Below are 19,951 nucleotides of genomic sequence, written 5' to 3' on the forward strand. Positions count from 1 at the left end.
TGTAAACACCTGTAGTTTTTATTATAATAGTTTGTTAGTAATTTGATGATTGATAAAAAATATACAAAAAAGTTACAGAGTTGTATTTATTCTACGAGTTAGAAAGGTTGTTAAAAAGTAGTTGAAAAGGTAAACACCTGTAGTTTTCATTATAATAGTTTGTTAGTACTAATCGCGCCGTAAAGCGGCAGGCTATAATAGTAGCGTCTACTAGCTGTAGCGGGAACACGGAATTAGAAATGCCATGTACATGTGAGTTGTGGACATTCCCAATTCCGCGTTTTCGTAGCAGCTAGTAGCCGCTACCAATGTCTCAGTCTGCACTGCAGGCTGCTTAACAGGCGCTGGCAGTATTTAAGATTTTATGTTGAAAAATGGCAGCCTCCAATGTGACAGTCCTAACATGCTTGGCGTCAGTCAGATAGCTTAGTGGTGCACCTACTTGCAACAAGTAAGCATTTCATTGTTGGTCAACATCATCGATATTTTGTTTCGAAAAATAACTTTGTGATTTGATAAATGAACAAATTTGACGCTGATGTCTCAATTAAACAAATTCTACAGACTTTAATAAAGATGGTTCCCACAAACCGAGATCAAATATATTGGCTCATTTGATAAGACAGTGTGCTGATCCACAATAATTGAAATTGATCTCGGTTCGTGTATTCTTCTAGTAATACAAAATTTATAATCCAAAATTACCAAGAAAATATAAATTCAAATAAATTTGTTTTACTGAACTTAGTGTACTTTTTGATACCTATTATCAGTCTGGGCCTACATAAGGAGCACTACTAATAATTCTAAAAAATCATACCATCTTTAAACGAAGAATAGTAAATACTAAGTTACAAATTCCTGTAAAAAGATTTGCCCACATAGAATGTTCTCATGAAATTTCCCTGCGATCGGTAAGTTGGTCAGCATTCAAAAAGAATTGTAAAATCACCTGTTTTTTACATCTCAAGGAACCTTTCTGACAACAAGATATTAAACCAGATTCATAAAAAAACTGGCAATATGGAAAAAGCCTAGTATTGTAGTATTGTAATATCTTATTAATTTCATTTTCACACAATGTAATATACTTCGGAGTTAGAATTAGAACTGGAAAGTTACCATTTTCAAATCTATTACATTATTTTAAAAACAACATAAACTTGACTATTCCACTGCTGCACACTAACACTAAGGTTATTCTCATAAAAATATTAAGAAACCGCTATTACTTATTTCTCTCTCTCTCCAATGGCGCTACAGCCTGAATCGGGCTCTGGCCTCAACCAAACTACGCCTCCATCTATCTTTATCTATCACCGCTATCTATCCATTCCTTATTTCGAGACTGTCATATTAGGAACTCAAATAATCAGTATGAAATAGTTATATAGCCTATTATTATTAAATTCGGCTTATCAGAACATCGAAATGAATTTAGCCCATATGAAACTAATAATTACTAATTATTATTACTATGGTATTTCATAAAGCTTTAATGTGAAAAAACACTCACATTCTTTGATGTGGCGATTTCTGTTTCGTGCTGGTATTGCACATTTTCAAGCTAAACAGAAACTGAAGTATTTATTATTATTTTAAATAATAACGATTAATTGCCAGAACTTGAAAAATGAAATAATATTATACAAAAAAGAAACAAATCAACTCAGAACAGGTGAAAGTTCAATAGAATGATTTTCTGAGATAATAAGATAAGAGGCTATTTTATTTCCTTGAATTTTAGTCTTTAGTAATAATATTCTTACTAATTGCAGAAATTAGATAATTGAATTAAAAATAACAGTACATTGTTAATCGGCTATCATTGATATGAAAAAAGTAAAGTAAATACTTTTTTACGATGAAAAACATAATTTACCCAACACATTAATTACATAACATGAAATTTTATCCAGAATAGAGTTTTAAATCGAGAAACATCACTTACCTCACAAAGAAGAGAGCTGAATTCGATCTAAAGAATGTTGTGAATTGGAGTGATTTGTTTTGTAAGATTCGTCGTTGCCACTGACTGATATCTGTTATCAATAATTTTTATCCTATAACGGCTTCTGGCTTCTAAATTAATGTAACTTGATGTGCCTCGAACTTCTGTTCAGATTGCTAGAATAAGATAAGATTATCAATGCAAAACTTGAGTAGCAATACAGCTACAGTATGATAGCAGTATCTATACAATACAGTTGTTTTTATGATGTAACTAATCATGCTGCCGTAGGAATTGAAACTTGAATGCTGTATAAATAAAATTATTTCATATGAATACATTCTTTCCCTGTTACCAGGGTTGAATTATGTATTGTACTTTGAATCAATTTTCTCTATTTAGCATGCTTATTTTTAGCTTCCCGTTGCGTTCTCTATTTTGCTCTAATGATCATTGTGAAATATTGCTATTAAAAAGTATTTACGTTAGTAATTCCTTCTTAATTTTATATGCCCCAATTGGAATACTTTCTAAAATTGATGCTATTAAACATTGAAACTTAATGACCCCATTAGTTTCTAATTTGGACTTGCAATCAGCAAGCACAGAAGAAACAAGATCGCATTAATCGACTATACATAAAAGGCTAATTGAAATGCATCAGCGATACAGGAAAGACCAAAGTAATATAAACTTGAGAAAACTATAAAAGCACATAAAAAGCATCTAAAAAGAATTATCCTCTACAAAAAAAAGAATTATATTGACTCAAAAATAAAAAAGTCAACAAAAATGTAAACAGAACAATATGGCAAATAGTTAACAATGAAACATCAAACAAAAAGGACAAGAAAGTTATTAAAAATATTGTACTTAAAGAGAATGGTATAGACATAGATGGTCCGTATAAAATTTCAAACATGCTAAACAATGATTTTGTAGGAATGGTTGACACTCATGTCATCCCTTATCTAACCAAAAGTGACGTAACAGATGAGAAAAATGAAAAAGTTACATAATTAACATTTAGATGTAATACAATTATTGAAGAGAAGGACTTAAGTAAAATAATAGATTTGATAAAACCAAAGTGGTCAGCCGGCTATGATGACATACCAATAAAAATAATCAAGGATGCTAAGTCATCACTCATCAAACCTCTTATGCACGTAATCAATGCCTCAATTATAACTGGAGTGTACCCAAACGAATTAAAAATATCAAAAGTAATACCAGCATATAAGAAAGGAGATCCATCTGATCCTCTCAACTACAGACCTTTGGCCATCCAACCTGCCCTATCTAAAATATTTGAAAAGTGTGTACTAGTTCAGTTAATTGATTATTTTGAAACTAATGGTATACTTGACAAAGAACAACATGGCTATAGAAAAAACAGGTCAACCATTACTGCTTTGATAGAGTTCATAGAAAACATTTTAGAAAACTTAGATGAGGGATTAAATACTGTAGGAGCATTCCTGGATTTAACCAAAGCATTTGACAGTGTGAATCATAAATTATTATTAAATAAACTTGAAAATTACGGAATTAGAGGTAAAGAGCTTAGCTGGATTAAGTCATATCTAGAAGGACGGCAACAGTATGTAAATATAAAGTATACAAGCAATAAACATCAGTACAATATTGGATCAAACTTGAAATGTAATAACTATTCTGTACCACAAGGATCGGTGTTAGGTCCATTTTTGTTTCTGTGCTACTTAGGGGGGTTACCTAAATATATGTGCGATTTAGTTGAAAATAGTAAATTATGCTTATACGCTGACGATATTAGTCTGTGCATTGCTGATAAGGACTGGAACACAACAGAAATTAAATGTAACAATTCTATATCATTAACTAAAAAGTATCTAAATCATAGACATCTGCTACTTAATGATAACAAAACAAAGTTCCTCCATTTTAGAAATTCAGAGGTAAAACAACTTAATTCCGTAAATAATAAGGAAGAAATTAAAGTTTTAGGTCTATATCTTGAAAACACACTTAGTTGGTCCGTTCACATTCAAAAAATATGTAAAAAATTAAGCTCAGGAATTTTCGCACTGAGACGACTAGCAAAAATTTTCAACTTAGAAACGTTAAAAGCAGTGTACTTTGCAATGATCCACTCCCACATTTCATATGGAATTGAAATATATGGAAGAACAAGCATCTCAAACTTAAATAAAATACTCCTATTACAAAAAGAATAATTCTAAATCTTGATAGAGAGCAATCATGCAAGCCATTCTTCAGTAAGTTGAAGTTCATGACGGTGTACAGCCTGTACATTTTTAGCACAATATTATATATAAAAACTAACGAATCTAGATTCCCACGGCAAGTAGATATACACAATTACAACACAAGAAATAAAAATAATTTTACAATAAAGAAACACAATAAGGAAAAATATAAACAAAGTCCAACGTACATGGGAATAAAATTTATTGGTTGTCTCCCAGGTTGCATGAGACATGAACCTGATAGATCAAAATTTAAGGAATTGCTGAGAGCATATTTGATGGATTTAGCATGCTACAGTATAAACGAGTTTACTTTTAAAAATTGAATTTTATACAGTCACTAATTACTATTTAGCTTTAAGTTAGTTTTTAGTTTTTGACTTTTTCATGTACATTTTCATGTATGTTTTGGAAAGAAATAAATGATTGATTGATTGATTGACATTCCGTTATAAACTTGAGATTAAAAACTGAGGAGTGCGGTCCCATAAGATGTCAAATTATCAATCGATAACTTAGTAATAAGATTATTAAAATACTGATTGTAAACTAATTTCATAATCTTCTTAAAATATATCAAATCAGGGCTACGTATTTTTATTTATAAAATATAATTATAGTACTCTTTTTTGAAATTAATAAAATAATAGATTAAGAATACAAATTATAAAAACTAGTTTCAGTGTTCACACCATCTTCAGGTTATAAAACGTATATAGTTCTATAACTATATACTTTATTAGTTATACTTTGTATAGTTTTATCTTCAGTTTTATAACCTGAAGATGGTGTGAACACTGAAACTAGTTTTTATAATTTGTATTCTTAATCTATTATTTTATTAATTTCAAAAAAGAGTACTATGAATTCTATTGTATAAATAAAAATAAGTAGCACTGATTTAATACATTTTAAGAAGGTTATGAAACTGTTTTAATACTACATAATTACATAACATCATTTTCATAATATTACAGTTTGCTTGTTCTCCATAACCTAATAATTTGATTAAATTATACGATAACAAACGGATCAATTAAATAAAATAAATGAAACTAGTTTTGTCTGAAACAAAATCAAAAAAGGAATAGTAGCTTTTTGTAAATGATCTTTCAAGTATCCCTATCAAAATACTTGAATCAATTTAAATTACTTTCATAATATTAGGGATTGCTTGTTCCCCATAACCTAATAATTTGATTAAATTGTACGATAACAAACGGATTAATTAAAATGATTGAAACTAGTCTTGTCTGAAACAAAATAAAAAAGGGTACTAGAGTAAATGATCTTTGTAAATAATTGTTCTTTCAAAAGTCTTATCAAAATACTTGAATCGATTTAATCAATTCAGCATACATTGCAGAATTACAATGAAACGAGAAGACTGATTTAGAGCTTTTGAATTGCGTTGACAGGTGCTACAACTGTTCCAAATCTGCAACCTGAACCATGGCCTGATGATGGTGGGCCCCAGTGGCTCGGGCAAGTCGACAGCCTGGCGAGTGCTTCTGAAAGCCCTTGAGAGGTACGAGGGCACAGAGGGTGTGGCACATGTCATCGACCCGAAGGCCATCTCCAAAGAGGCGCTGTACGGTGTGCTCGACCCCAACACCCGCGAATGGACCGACGGCCTCTTCACACACGTTCTCAGGTAAATCAACAACAGAAAGTAGCTTCTGAGTCAAGCAAAGTTTACTTCTTTTTGCGGAAAATGAAGAATTTATTTTCTCGGTTCGATTTTGGTTGTTGCCGGATTGTTTTTTATAAATTCTCAAAACACATTATCACACACGTTCTCAGGTGCGGCAATTCAAGACAGAAAGTAGCTTTTGAGACAAGGAAAGTTTTCTTTTTTTGGAGGAAAATGAGAAAGTTATTTTCTCGGTTCAATTTTGGTTGTTGCCGGATTGTATTTTTATATCAATTCTCAATTTTTTATCACAGCAAGAAAGTTTTCTTCTTTTTGCGGAAAATGAGAAAGTTATTTTCTAGCTTCGGATTGTATTTTATCTCAAAACACGCTATCAATGATTGGTAACATTATGATCATTTGTGAACGCTAGATCCACTAATCAATTCGGCTTGGGATTTTGTTGTTCAAACTTTAACATTCCATATCCAAATTATTTTCATTTCCTTATTGACACAATTTACATTTAATGCTTGAATTTTACTTTCAATTTTGTCTGATAATTCATTACTTTTGACATTACCATTATTTCATGTTTTAATTGATTCATATTTTCAATCATAAATTTACTTTCAATTGACTTTAATTTTAACATTTTTTTGGTTGCTGTGGAAAAAATTGTAATGTGAAATTTTTAGTTCAATACTATCATCAAAATGTTTATATTTGTTTGCTTTTTAAATGTGATTTTGTGTTTGTAAATAGTTTTCTTGATTTTAAACTTTATAAAATAGAAACTCAGGAAGTGAAAGTGCAAATTTTTAGTAAGAAAACATGAAGAACCCAATACATAACCTATTAACTTGAGTGTTGATAGGAAAAAAAATGACATTCGGTAATACGGCAAGGCAGAACATCCAAAAGGATCTATCTGTCGATAAAAGCCATAAGAATAAATAAATAAATTTTACTAATTTAATTTCAACCATAAATTTTTTACCATCGATCTTGAATAAATGAACTAGCTATTAGAAATCTATGAAAACCTTCTATGTATTATTGATCATGTATTGATTGTGTTATCTTAGTAGCCTACTGAACATTATTCTTTTTCCCCGTTCCTGCTCAAGGATTGTTTAATAAGCAGTACTTTGAGCAATATTCTTGGAAAATAAATAATTTTTAGATAATATCACTAAATAATTGATAAATATTACTATTAACAATAAAAATTAGATTATTCCTAATAGAAAATCTTGCCCTCACAATTATTTTTTGTTTTAATCTCTTCTTAGGAATTTGCTTTATAGGAATTTAGTCTATAGTTCCCTTAATACATTTTTTCGAACAGTTTAGTCGTATTGAGTCCATATAACAAAAAGAGTTTTCTTCATCAAGGTTCATAACAATTTTGTTATTTATTTAACAGAAAAATCATAGACAACGTGAGAGGAGAAATAAACAAAAGACAATGGATCATATTCGATGGCGACGTCGACCCGGAGTGGGTGGAGAACCTCAACTCCGTCCTTGATGACAACAAGCTGCTCACTCTGCCAAACGGTGAACGTCTGTCGCTCCCTCCAAACGTCAGAATTATGTTCGAGGTCAGTCTATTAATATTTATAATTATTAGTATTTGTATAGTATTGATTATAGGTATAAAACATCAAAAGAGTATAATTAGAGGTATAGTCTATTGTTAGTTATTATTAAAAATGCCTGACTTTACAAAGTTGAAACGTTTTTGAATTGTCAAAAGATAGTTTACATGATACTGCTATTATCGTTGTAGGATTTACTTACAATCAAATCTCTTGGAATAGTTCTTCAATTTAATTCGAGTTTGAAATTTTCTTATTAATCAAATCTCTTAGAATAGTTTTTCAATGTAATTTGAGTTTGCAATTTTCTTCTTGAATTGCTCCAAATCTGGTCCAATGTAAAGTCTCACCAAACATTAGAAAATATTGTAAAGGATAAGGTCTTTAATGAACATGACTTGAAGGTTTCAAATATTGATGAAGAATTGAAATACCGTAATTAAAATTTGACAATACTTTAATATCATTACAATAATTACTGTAACCTATTCGATGAGATTTGAACATTTAAAACAATAATTCACATTGCTTATTGCATTTTTTGAAACACATTGTTGTGTTTTATTGTCAGGTACAAGACCTGAAGTATGCGACCCTGGCGACAGTCTCCCGTTGCGGTATGGTGTGGTTTAGTGAGGACGTCCTCTCCACAGAAATGATTTTCGAAAATTATCTGGCTCGGCTCCGAAACATCCCATTGGAAGAGGGTGATGATGATTATCTTGGATTGACATCGAAGAAGAACCAGAGCGAAATCAACAAGGAAGAAGAAATATCGCCAACCATGCAGGTAAGAATTAGGCCTACGTTATTCATAGGATTTTTTAATTAAATCTAAGTTTCTCATTTTTAGTTCAATTCCTAATCGAATGAATAACTGAATTATTGATTAATTCATACGCAAATAATATTTTCTATATCCATTTATCTACAAGTTTCTTATCTAGCTTAGGTTTATTTGAGAAGGTATAATCGAATTAATAATAATTTTAATACTGATAAGTAGCATCGCAAAGTTCTAACTATGCATAATAGAGAATATTCTCATTCCATCGTAAGTAACAATATTCATTAGTGAACTTTAATTATCCAGGCTATATGTTTGTTGGCCAGGGAAATTCTCAGTTGCATTAATTTCTTGAGTGTCATTTTATTTATCATTTTGAATTCATATTTACAATATTCAAATTTTCATCCATCAGCTATGATCAGTTAACTGATGTTTGTAATGAAACTGTTTAAAATATATGTTTAATTGTTTTTCAGGTTCAATTGGATGCCGCAAACATTTTCCAAACATACTTCTCTCCGGATGGTCTGGTTGTGCGTTGCCTTGAATATGCAATGACACAAGAACACATCATGGACTTCACCAGACTGCGAGCTCTCAGCTCATTGTTTTCTATGTTGAATCAGGGTGTCAGGTAAACTTCAACTCAACATTATTCCTGTTTTGGGATATAAAACTTGTTCAACTATTAAATAGATGTGTAAATATGTTCTTTCAATTATTTAATTCCACTTTATTCTCACATCCTTAGGAATTGAAGTGATTCTGACTATCTGTTTCGTTAGTATTTTTCTTGGAAAAATTTTCTAGAATTATTTTAGAAATTGAAAAAATGTATATACAGTATATTAATAACTACAATATCGTGAAAACGAAAACATACCGTTCTGTAAATTAAGGATAGAAACAGTTTTGGGTGAATCCCGATTTTTTTTGTAATTGATTATTGTGAATAAACATCCATGATCAATATTATGCCATTAACAGAATATTATGCCATTATCAGACAAAATGTATACTCACAATCCATAATAAATCCAGGATCGATGTTTTATCATTGCCAGAAATAATTGCTCAGTTCTTGTAAAACTATGAGAATTTCACCTTTCAGATTGAGAAAAATCAAACGCTTGATGATGGCTACTTCCATCAAATTATAATCTCGAACTATTGATAGTTTTTATATTAGACTTGATCAATTGATGAAAAACTCCGTGGTTCGAATAACTAACATTTTATATTTTTTAACCAGGAATGTTGTACAATACAACCAGTCTCATTCTGACTTTCCGCTACCCGCTGAAGATCTTGAGCGTTACATCCCGAAAGTTCTCATCTACTCCCTGCTGTGGAGTTTTGCCGGCGACGCTAAACTGAAAGTTCGATCCGATTTGGGAGATTTCATTCGTTCGGTTACTACTATTCCTCTGCCTTCTGTCAATGCCAACATGCCAATCATTGATTATGAAGTAAGTATTTTTCATTGTATAGTTATTATTTCAAACATCCGATGAAAACTATATAAATAGAGTGAATGTTGATGCTGTGGAACTTTTTAATAATTTTAGTAAAATGAAGTGGATTTTTTGACAATTTCTCATGTCTCTTCAATTATATAAATAGAATTAAGGACTTCTGCTACAGCAAATAATAATAAATATTGTACTAGTAATACTATTCCAGCAGTTGGTTAACTGCAATTTCTAATAAAAATCGTCCTTTTTTAAGTATATTTCCTTGATGTCTTCAACCAATTGTTACAATTTTTTAGTCTCAGTTCTATTGAAGTTGTTAATATTCTACAATAAGTTGTTGAACTGTTGCGCTTGTGTCAAAATATGTTTTCAGCAACTAATATAGAATGTTGTGTGTTTTGTTTGCAGGTGAATATCTCCGGCGAATGGAGCTTGTGGTCGAATAAAGTTCCTCAGATCGAAGTGGAAACTCATAAAGTGGCTGCTCCTGATGTAGTTGTACCCACGCTTGACACTGTACGACATGAAGCATTGCTATACACATGGCTTGCCGAGCATAAACCATTAGGTATGGCGTTTACTATTTAAAAATGTATATACATGAAAAATCGTATAAAATGTGACAATATTTATTTATTACAAATACTTGTCTTGGCTCTTGGGGAAAAGCACAACAGACTCATGCTCAAAACTGTCCCGTTTCCAATTAATACTATACAGTCTATATCAAAATGTAGGTTATTGCACTTCCACGTTTCTAAAAAACAATTTACACTTTAAAGCTTGCAGAACAAGCAATTTTTTTTAATTGAATAGATACTATACATTTCTAAAATTAACAAAATCAAAAATAATAATAAATTATTCAAAAAGTCTGAATTTTGAATATTGTTATGATTGATAAGTCAACCGCTTTCAAATAAGTGACTAATCAATAGATATGTTAGCTAGATTCATTAATTTCATGTCATGTCTTATAGGCTAGCTCTTTTGATTGATTTCCTAGAATGAACATATTATCTCATTAGTGTCTTAATTCTAATACTTTTCCATAAAACCCTCTGTCAATAATATTGAAACAAGTACAGTATTTTGAAGATTTTCTTTACAACTCTGTAGGCCTACCATACATATAAGAATGACTTATAACGTCTTATAATAAGAATGAGAGTCTCCATATATTTGATAAGATGATGTAGAACTCTCTCCCACAGAATTATTTATTTTCCAGTACAATTTTAGCTGAACAATCTATTTTATTCAAGATGGGTGTGAATAATCTGAAAGAATGAGATAACGTTTATAACTTTTTTATGATTGACATGATTACTCTTATTTCAGTAATTATAATGAACTTCATAATTATTATCGATTATTGATAAAAATATACATTATTACTTGATTATACATTATTACAATTGATTATACATTATTACAATGCTGTCTCATGAAGTGAATGGGGATATTGATTAGTAGATTTTAGGTTGATGCTTCAGTTAATTTTTCATGTTTTGTTTGTTGTTGATTTTCAGTTTTGTGCGGACCTCCCGGGTCGGGAAAAACGATGACACTGCTGTCTGCGTTGCGAGCTCTACCTGACATGGAAGTGGTTGGCTTGAACTTCTCGTCTGCTACCACTCCCGAGCTGCTCTTGAAAACATTCGATCACTATTGTGAATATAGGAAAACACCCAATGGTGTTGTATTGGCTCCTGTCCAGGTAATTCTATAAAATAAAATCGAAAAAATGTATATCTACTACTGTAAATGAGTTTAAATAGACCAATAAAAAAACTGCAATCATCAGATGACGAAAGCAATCCATGCAATTTTTGGACCAGGGTCTAGGATAACATCATTCATCTTTATGAATATATATATTTTTAAAAATATTTTTTAAAAATATAATTATATTATAGTGAGAACCACGTTATAATGTCAGTGGAAAAATGGTCAACATCATGGCCGATTTACTGTCTTGCCACTGCCTTCTGTAGAAGGTGGTTGATACCGGTAATCACTGAAATATTAACTGTCCATTCTTGTTAAAAATTATCAATTATATTCTATTTATCAAGAAAATATATTTTTATCTGCTTTATCGAATGATAGACAAGTATCATGCACCAATGTTGATTAAATGCTGCCATTGGACTTCGCTATAGACTTCAGAACTCTAGTAGGCATTTGAATGACGTTAAATAGCATTTAATAATTCTAAATAACATTTTATAACTAGACTGGAAGCTACAATGTGATTTAATAAAAACATTCAATCACCATTTGTAGCAAAGAAGATGCGTTTCAAAAACTAAAACTAAAACTCATTGATGTGAATAAATTATTCTACGCTGTAACGGCTCTCTTCAATACTAGACAGCACTCTGGAAGTAATGGGTGTTTTTTCAACTGTTCTGGGTTAGGACATGCATCTGTTAGTGGAAGTTTAATGAAGCAAAATTTTTGTAAATGGCTGCTAAATCTGTTGTTTGCTTCATTAAAAAAAAATTCAATAAAAATCTCCAAATTCTTGAACTGATCAAAAATTTTCTAAAATCACTCATTGTGCTCCCTGTTTTTCTGTTAACGTACAGTAGTGTCTATTATTAGCAGGTTCTATTAAACTGCTGGAGTCTGCTGATGATGAAAAATGAAAAACTGATAAACTGCTGTTGATGAAAAATCATCAACTTCTAATAGTTTTTTAACGATTTTCTCAAATACTGTAAATGAATAGGGGTACTTATTGTGTTCTCTGTTATTCTGTTTTTGTAGTCGGTAATATCATTGGCTGTCTACAATAGTAGTAGAACCTAGGGGAGTCCGATTTTACTAGGCGTCAAATCTGCAAACCCTTAGAAATTCATCTGAAAAAACAAACCAATTCAAACTATAAGCTACAACACCTTGGAGGGGTTTCGACAATCACTAACTTCTAGTGATGTTCACTTCTAACTGATAGAATTACTTTTTTAAATCAATGTTTATCATTCAATCAATGGTCACAGTTTGAAGTTAGTCTACGAACTTAGCACAAAAATAGTTTCTGAATTTTTAAGTTTGTCTGGTTTTCAGCTGGGCAAATGGCTGGTGCTGTTCTGCGACGAAATCAACCTGCCGGACATGGACCAGTACAGCACGCAGCGGGTGATTTCGTTCCTGCGGCAGCTGGTGGAGCACCGCGGCTTCTTCCGCACCACGGACCAGGCGTGGGTCTCCCTTGAGCGCATCCAGTTTGTCGGCGCCTGCAACCCGCCCACCGATCCCGGTCGTAAGCCGCTCTCGCACCGCTTCCTGCGTCACGTGCCCGTCATCTATGTCGACTATCCTGGAGAAACGTCGCTCAAACAGGTCAGCATATAACTTACACTCCTTCTTTAACCCGCTAATGATAGAACAGATATTACTGATAGTAATATAAGATAGCATAGTGAGCACATTCTTTCACCTTTTAATCTGTTAATGGTAGAAAAGATATTACTTACATTATAGTCCAGTCAAATGGTCGTTTTTCAGGAAACAGCCCCGAAAGAATTTTTCTCGACGGTTCTATGTATTTTGGGGCGCTGAATTCGAATCCGAAATTTGCTGACACGCCAGAGGGCGGCTTCATCCCCAAAACCCTCAAAAACCCCCAAAATTTCGGACTTTTTTCGAATTTCTCATTAAGGAGACTCTTGAATAACAGTGAAATCGTAGAAAAAATGAGAAAATAAAAACAATCATATTTTCAATCAGTTGTAACTTTAAAACAGTATCAGAATCAGAAAAACGATCTATGGGAGCGAAAAGAGGAGAATTCTCTACAACCTTGACTTATTTTTGGATTTTTTATCTGAAGTATTACATAAGATACGCCACTTTGAATATGCGAGAATGTGAAAATGATTAACCTATCACAAATTTTTCGCATATTCAAAGTTGCGTATCTTATGTAATACTTCAGAAAAAATCCAAAAAGTAGTCAAGGTTGTAGAGAATTTTCTCTTCTTTTCGCTCCCATAAATCGTTTTTCTGATTCTGATACTGTTTATAAGTTACAACCGATTGAAAATATGATTATTTTCATTTTCCCATTTTTTCTACGATTTCACTGTTATTCAAGAGTCTCTAAAACGAGTAAGATACATGATAGAAACTTGCGATTGGTTTCAAATGAAAGAGAATTAGAATTAGATGCTTCATAAGCTACGTTGCCTCAAATCCATCTTGCATGACAGTTTATTATCGAAAAACTATCGAGACTGTAAAAATGACGAAAATATCGCAAATTTCTTGATTTTTTGAAACAAACGTATCTTACTTCACGATTATATTTTGAACACTTACTGGGTTCAAACTAATGGGATGTTTTATAATTAGGAATTTGTAATAGAGAGAGAGATCTAAATTCTCTTCTCTATTTTCTTGGGATTATGCCCGGCGCCAATCAATCCCTCTAAGATTGATGAAAATGAAATGAAACTCGACAGGGTTATGAGTAAGGTAGATACAAGTGAAAGGCCAAGTAGAATAACAATGAAAATTTATTGAGAAAAAGAAAATTAAAAATTTAAAGCAAAGGTTGAACAAACTATTTGAAATAATATCAAAATAATGAATTAGAAGATAACAAAATCTGAAATGATAAAGTTTACAATGTTATGTGAGAGGAGCCAAAAAAATATTTGAATAAAAGATCAAAGAGAAAAATAAGTAGTTATTAAAACATAATGTTAAATGAAAGTTACCGGAGTTTATGACAAAATTTAATTTGAAAAATATTTAATTTAGAACTTTGTGGGCTACGAGGGATTTCTTGAAAGGCTGGTGGGATAAGATATTAGTAATTAGAGTATATGGATTAATGTAAAATAAATAACTCACAAAACCTTTCTGAACTTTTCCAGTCGAGGGCTGTATAATCCTCTTAAGTCTGGAGTTCGAGTACACTTGACACTTCACACTCAAAATTCCACTCAAAACGCACTACTGAGAACTGAGAGAGCTATAGTTGACCAAGCGAAAATGGGTCTCTCAAGGCCACTGCAATGTTGCCACTGGTGGCCAACCCTCACTCGACCAGTCTATTTACATTGACTATATTTCTACACCCTGAACATCGCTCTTTCCTTCTCATACCTTCCCTCTTCCTCTTTTCCGTCACTACCTGTCACAAATTCTTTTGAGCACGTCAGGTTCAAAAGTTCTATTGTGTCATTCTTTGAAGTTAGAACAATAACATCCCCCGTTACCTCCTCCCATCATCCGCTATATTCTTCAACATCATGAAATGAAGGAAAGAATATTGTTATGTATAATGTATAACTCTTTCTTGAGTCATGACATCAAGAAATCCAATTTTATAATGATGATTAGATTTTTCTTCATAAATGCAACTATTTATGAACTGGGCTATTACTTCATAAAGGTTACTTGAAGACTTTTATAATAATCAATTGGAAGTGTAGTGATGTAATTTTATTTATTTTAGTCAATATTCTTGTAGTGCCCACTTCACTCTGCATTTTTCAATTTGCATGAATTCTCATTTGATTCCCATCACACTTCATCCAGGCTTTGGACAGAGAAGACAAACAATACTCCCCACAATAACAATACTTCACTATCATACCCTCTCTCACACACACATTCACTTTCTCTCTTACTAGCCACCCTTAGTACAAAGTGGCAACAGTGTTGGTAGAGACGGGTTGTGGTGTCAAGAGCTTTGACCTTGAGGGACCCATTTTCGTTTGGCCAACTATAGCACAAGTTGCACCCTTATTTATCGGCCATCCCCACCATGCCTACCCTTACTGCCCTAGAGTCGCCACGTGGTAAAATGCCATGTGCTCTGACAGGCAACAAATGTGAAAATATATACTTGTTTTAGGTAGCCTATATTAAACTCTTAAATAATTATAATTAAAGGCTCCTCTTAAAAAATATGATAATAAATTACAGTATTTATACCTGTTCTACAAAATTGCAATCTTATTATTAAGTTTTATTTTATTATTTATTGAGATGAATTTAATAAATACAGGTGTAATTTTACAGAATTTGTATCGCATAGCAATTATTGATTACATGTACACACGTTAGCTTCTCATTTAAATAATATTCAATTACACTAATTCAAATTTGTTGTAGGGAAAATAATCAATTTACTTATTAACGATTTTGACAATGAATACATCACTTTCATATGTATCTATATTCATATATATCTCTTTGAGTCTATAATTACAATAATAATATTTTTGCCCTCCTGTTATCATCATCCATTCTTTCATTCATACATTATTTCATTACTTCATGCTCGCTAATTAATTACTAATATAACTACATACTACTAATATTCTATACCAATACTACCATTCCTACTATAATACATGCATATATAACTACTACTACACTATCACTATATATTAGTAAGATATATATATTGCTGCCACTATAAGATATATATTGATATACTGTAAGATATATATATTGCTGCCACTATCACCACGTGCTCAGCTACTCTCTCACTCTCTCCCACTCACACACGCATGCACTCTCACTCACACGAGGACCTATTATTCTAACACTATGACTATTTACAATAAAGAACCTTCCAGAACTTGTTCTCTGAATAGCCAACGGTTTCAAAATACCCTTTCTTCAGGTTCTTGGAAATTCATTTATTGAAATTCATAAAGGAATCTTCTAGAAGTTTCTTCTTCAAATGTGGGAAAAAGGCACGTGGTTCACACATGTCAACGGCACAATTTTTACAAACTTCATCCACCTCACATGAAAGAGGAGATTCTGTTCTTCAAATCAAGACCAAGTACCATTTTTTATCATTTCGGGTTACCGAGATACACAGTTTTGAATATAGAGATTGGGCATTTTTCTGTGTATTTAAATATGGGCTAAAATACACTAAAGGAGGATTTTTTTATTTTTCATCAAATTTAAGTTATGATACATGGTTTTGAACCGCCTTGACGAGCTGAGAAGAATGAGCTGTAGATCAAGGAGATCTGACCATTCTGTCAATAGTTATAAGTGCTTAAAGTTTTGATCCTTGACGTATCCTTATGGGTGCCCCCCCACCCAGAAATAATGGAAGTAAGTGTATCTAACGGGTGATTCTCATATAAAATAACCCTCTTCTGATGATTTCAGCCGAAAAATGTTTTTACTTTCCTTGCCCTACTACCAAAGGTAAGGAAAGTATTGCTTTCCAAAAAAATTAATTACTTTCCTTGCCCTACTACCATAGGTAAGAAAAGTATTGCTTTCCAAAAAAATTGAAGTACCCCAATTCCAAGTTTTCTATACGTTTCAAGCTCCCCTGAGTCCAAAAACATGATTTTTGGGTGTTGGTCTGTGTGTGTGTATGTGTGTATGTCTGTGAACACGATAACTCCATTCCTAATTGACCGATTGACTTGAAATCTTAAACTTAAGGTCTTTATACCATGAAGATCCGACAATAAGAAATTCAATAAAATTCAATTCAAGATGGCGGAAAAAATGACGGATAATTACTAAAAAACCATGTTTTCACGTTTTTCTCGAAAATGGCTCTAACGATTTTCTTCAAATTTATACCATGGATAGCTATTTATAAGCCCTATCAACTGACATGAGTCTCATTTCTGGGAAAATTGCAGGAGCTCCGTAATATTCTTGAGAAAAATGGCGGAAAATGACTAAAAACCATGTTTTTCACGTTTTTCTCGAAAACGGCTTTAACGAGTTTTTTTTTCAAATTTATACCATGGATAGCTATTTATTAGCCCTACCAACTAACTTGAAACTCATTTCTGGGAAAATTGCAGAAGCTCCATAATATTATTGAGATAAATGGCAGATTATTATTATTATTATTATTATTATTATTAGCCGTCAAGCTCCCAGATGGAAGACGCTGAGCAAAATTTGGTTCATTTTTTGTTTTTCTTGTTCTTTTTATCAATCCACCAGTTTTTCATTTTCAGTGAGAACTCCGCTTTCCTTGCTTCACTCCATTTTGTTCCCACTCTTGGCACAGTCATCTCTGGTTTAACTTCCCATTTTTCAACCTTTTCTCTGAAACTGTTCCTGTTGTATATTTCATCATTGTTAATGTTAGCAAGTATTAAGTCCTTCTTGACGTTTTTCATCCATGCACCTCCATTACTAAGGGTTGCTACATATGTTACTATTCTTTTTGTAAGTCTGTACTGTTCTTTTTGTAATGGCAGATTATTATTAAAAAAACATGCTTTTCACGATTTTCTCTAAAATGACTTGACCGATTTATTTCAAATCCATACCCTGTATAGTTATTTATCAGCTCTATCAACTGACATGAGTCTTTTTCCTGGGAAACCCTTGGGGGGTCCACCCCATCCTTGAGAAGTGGACTTTGTGAACTCCTTGTCCTGCATGAAATAGGTAGGTAGAGCAGTTTATAAAAAGAACACATAGTCGAGATATTTCATCTGTAGAACAGCTGTTTTGACGACTTTAAAAAAATCATAGAATTTCACAATAATTCACACAAAGCAAAAAGTACTCTGGAAACAATAATATAAGAATGAGGCTTACAGTTCAATGGGCAAGGGAAGTTGTGTGAGTTTACCACACCAGATTTTTTTTGTTAGGAAGACCTTGAAAGGTATTATTATGAAAAATTTGTATTTTTACTGAATGATTTGTTTTCTATTTTTGGGTGTGTCCCCCCTCCCCCTGTACTAAATTTGAAAATTCTCAAGTAATCCTGTTCACAATTAATTGCTCTTTCACGTGATGTGTGGTTTTTCATAATTACTAGTGAAATATCCAAGTTGTATAGGGTGAAAGTGGTGAGTTTGCATAATTTTGAAAAACCCTTAAAAATACCCCTTTTTTGAAAATTTGTAGCTCCGGAACCAAAAACGGTAGAGTCCTGCGCGACCAATCTATTTATTGGAAATTCTATTTTCTTTAATTTTGTCAAGAATGATTTTTCTTGGGAAACTCAAGGTTTTCGAGATTGAATGAGAAATTTTGGGGGTTTTTGAGGGTTTTGGGGATGAAGCCGCCCTCTCGCGTGTCAGCAAATTTCGGATTCGAATTCAGCGCCCCAAAATACATATAGAACCCTCGAGAAAAATTCTTTCGTGGCTGTTTCCTGAAAAACGACCATTTGACTGGACTATTAGTTACAGTTACTGATATGCAGTTATTGATTTACTGAAACTGAAATCAGTTACATATACTGTTATGCATTTATTGATAATAATGAAACTGATAGGAAATATTAATGAACATCAAATTAAAAACTATCAATAACAACAATAATTAATATGAACGAAAAGTCAAAGCCTCTGAAGACTTATACTGATATACAGTTATTGATATTACTGAAACTAATAGGAAATATTAATAACAATCAAATTAAACTAGTAGTTCTGTGAACAGTAGACCTCACGCAGTATTCTCATCCACAAGTACCTGATTGAAACGGTGGGTACCCACTACTACGACAAACCACTCGGTCGACTTTGTAAACAAATGTATTATACGTCATCACTAGGCATTTTAAGCAAAGCCAATTCAAAAGGTGAATTAACTTCATCAAAAACACGGCATAATGAAGCTTTATGAAAAAGTGTTTGTTATAATCTTGAAAATTGATTAAAATGCACTTGAAAAGGCTAAAAAACAATAACAAAATAGGCGCTGAGAGCTGCCTACGTCATGGATAAGCTATATTTATATGGTTTGTTTAAAACGTCGACCGAACGCTTCGTCGTCCTAGTGGTTATCTCCCATTGAAACTATAGACCTTAAGGAAATACAGCAATAGACTGGCTTCTCCACACATCTGTTTAATCACTTGTCAGCTGATTTATGATGAATAATTCTATAGTATGATTTTCACTCTAATATTGGCGTATGAAGGAGGCTCCATTTTCCTTTTATAATATCCTTGAAATGCAAAATTTCCAAAAACCTTGTATATAAGTCGACGCGCAATTAAAAAAGGAACATACCTGTCAAATTTCATGAAAATCTATTACCGCGTTTAGCCGTAAATGCGCAACATATAAACATTTGAACATTAAGCGAAATGCCAAACCGTCGACTTGAATCTTAAACCTCACTTCCCTCGGTCAACTATAAATTACAATAATTGATATGAACGAAAATTCAAAGCCTCTGAAGAATATACACTTAGCAAATATTATACACTCCTCTCACCACATGCAAATGATAGATCAGTTCTTTTATTAATAGTAAA

The 19,951-nt window shown here is 32.3% G+C and overlaps 1 protein-coding gene across 1 annotated transcript in view; it reads left to right on the top strand.

The window, feature by feature from the left end:
• The window catches only part of LOC111047281 (dynein heavy chain, cytoplasmic), a 163,206-nt gene that overhangs the window by 76,060 nt on the left and 67,195 nt on the right, over positions 1–19,951 (top strand). Inside the window, exons 40-47 of the mRNA XM_039423746.1 lie at positions 5,622–5,857; positions 7,266–7,443; positions 8,012–8,230; positions 8,707–8,864; positions 9,483–9,699; positions 10,114–10,273; positions 11,238–11,425; positions 12,781–13,056. Of these exons, the coding sequence (XP_039279680.1) occupies positions 5,622–5,857; positions 7,266–7,443; positions 8,012–8,230; positions 8,707–8,864; positions 9,483–9,699; positions 10,114–10,273; positions 11,238–11,425; positions 12,781–13,056 (1,632 nt within the window). The remainder of the gene's footprint in view (positions 1–5,621; positions 5,858–7,265; positions 7,444–8,011; positions 8,231–8,706; positions 8,865–9,482; positions 9,700–10,113; positions 10,274–11,237; positions 11,426–12,780; positions 13,057–19,951) is intronic.

The sequence above is a fragment of the Nilaparvata lugens genome, chromosome 1, assembly GCF_014356525.2.
Source record: "Nilaparvata lugens isolate BPH chromosome 1, ASM1435652v1, whole genome shotgun sequence".
In the NCBI taxonomy this organism is placed as follows: Eukaryota; Metazoa; Arthropoda; class Insecta; order Hemiptera; family Delphacidae; genus Nilaparvata; species Nilaparvata lugens.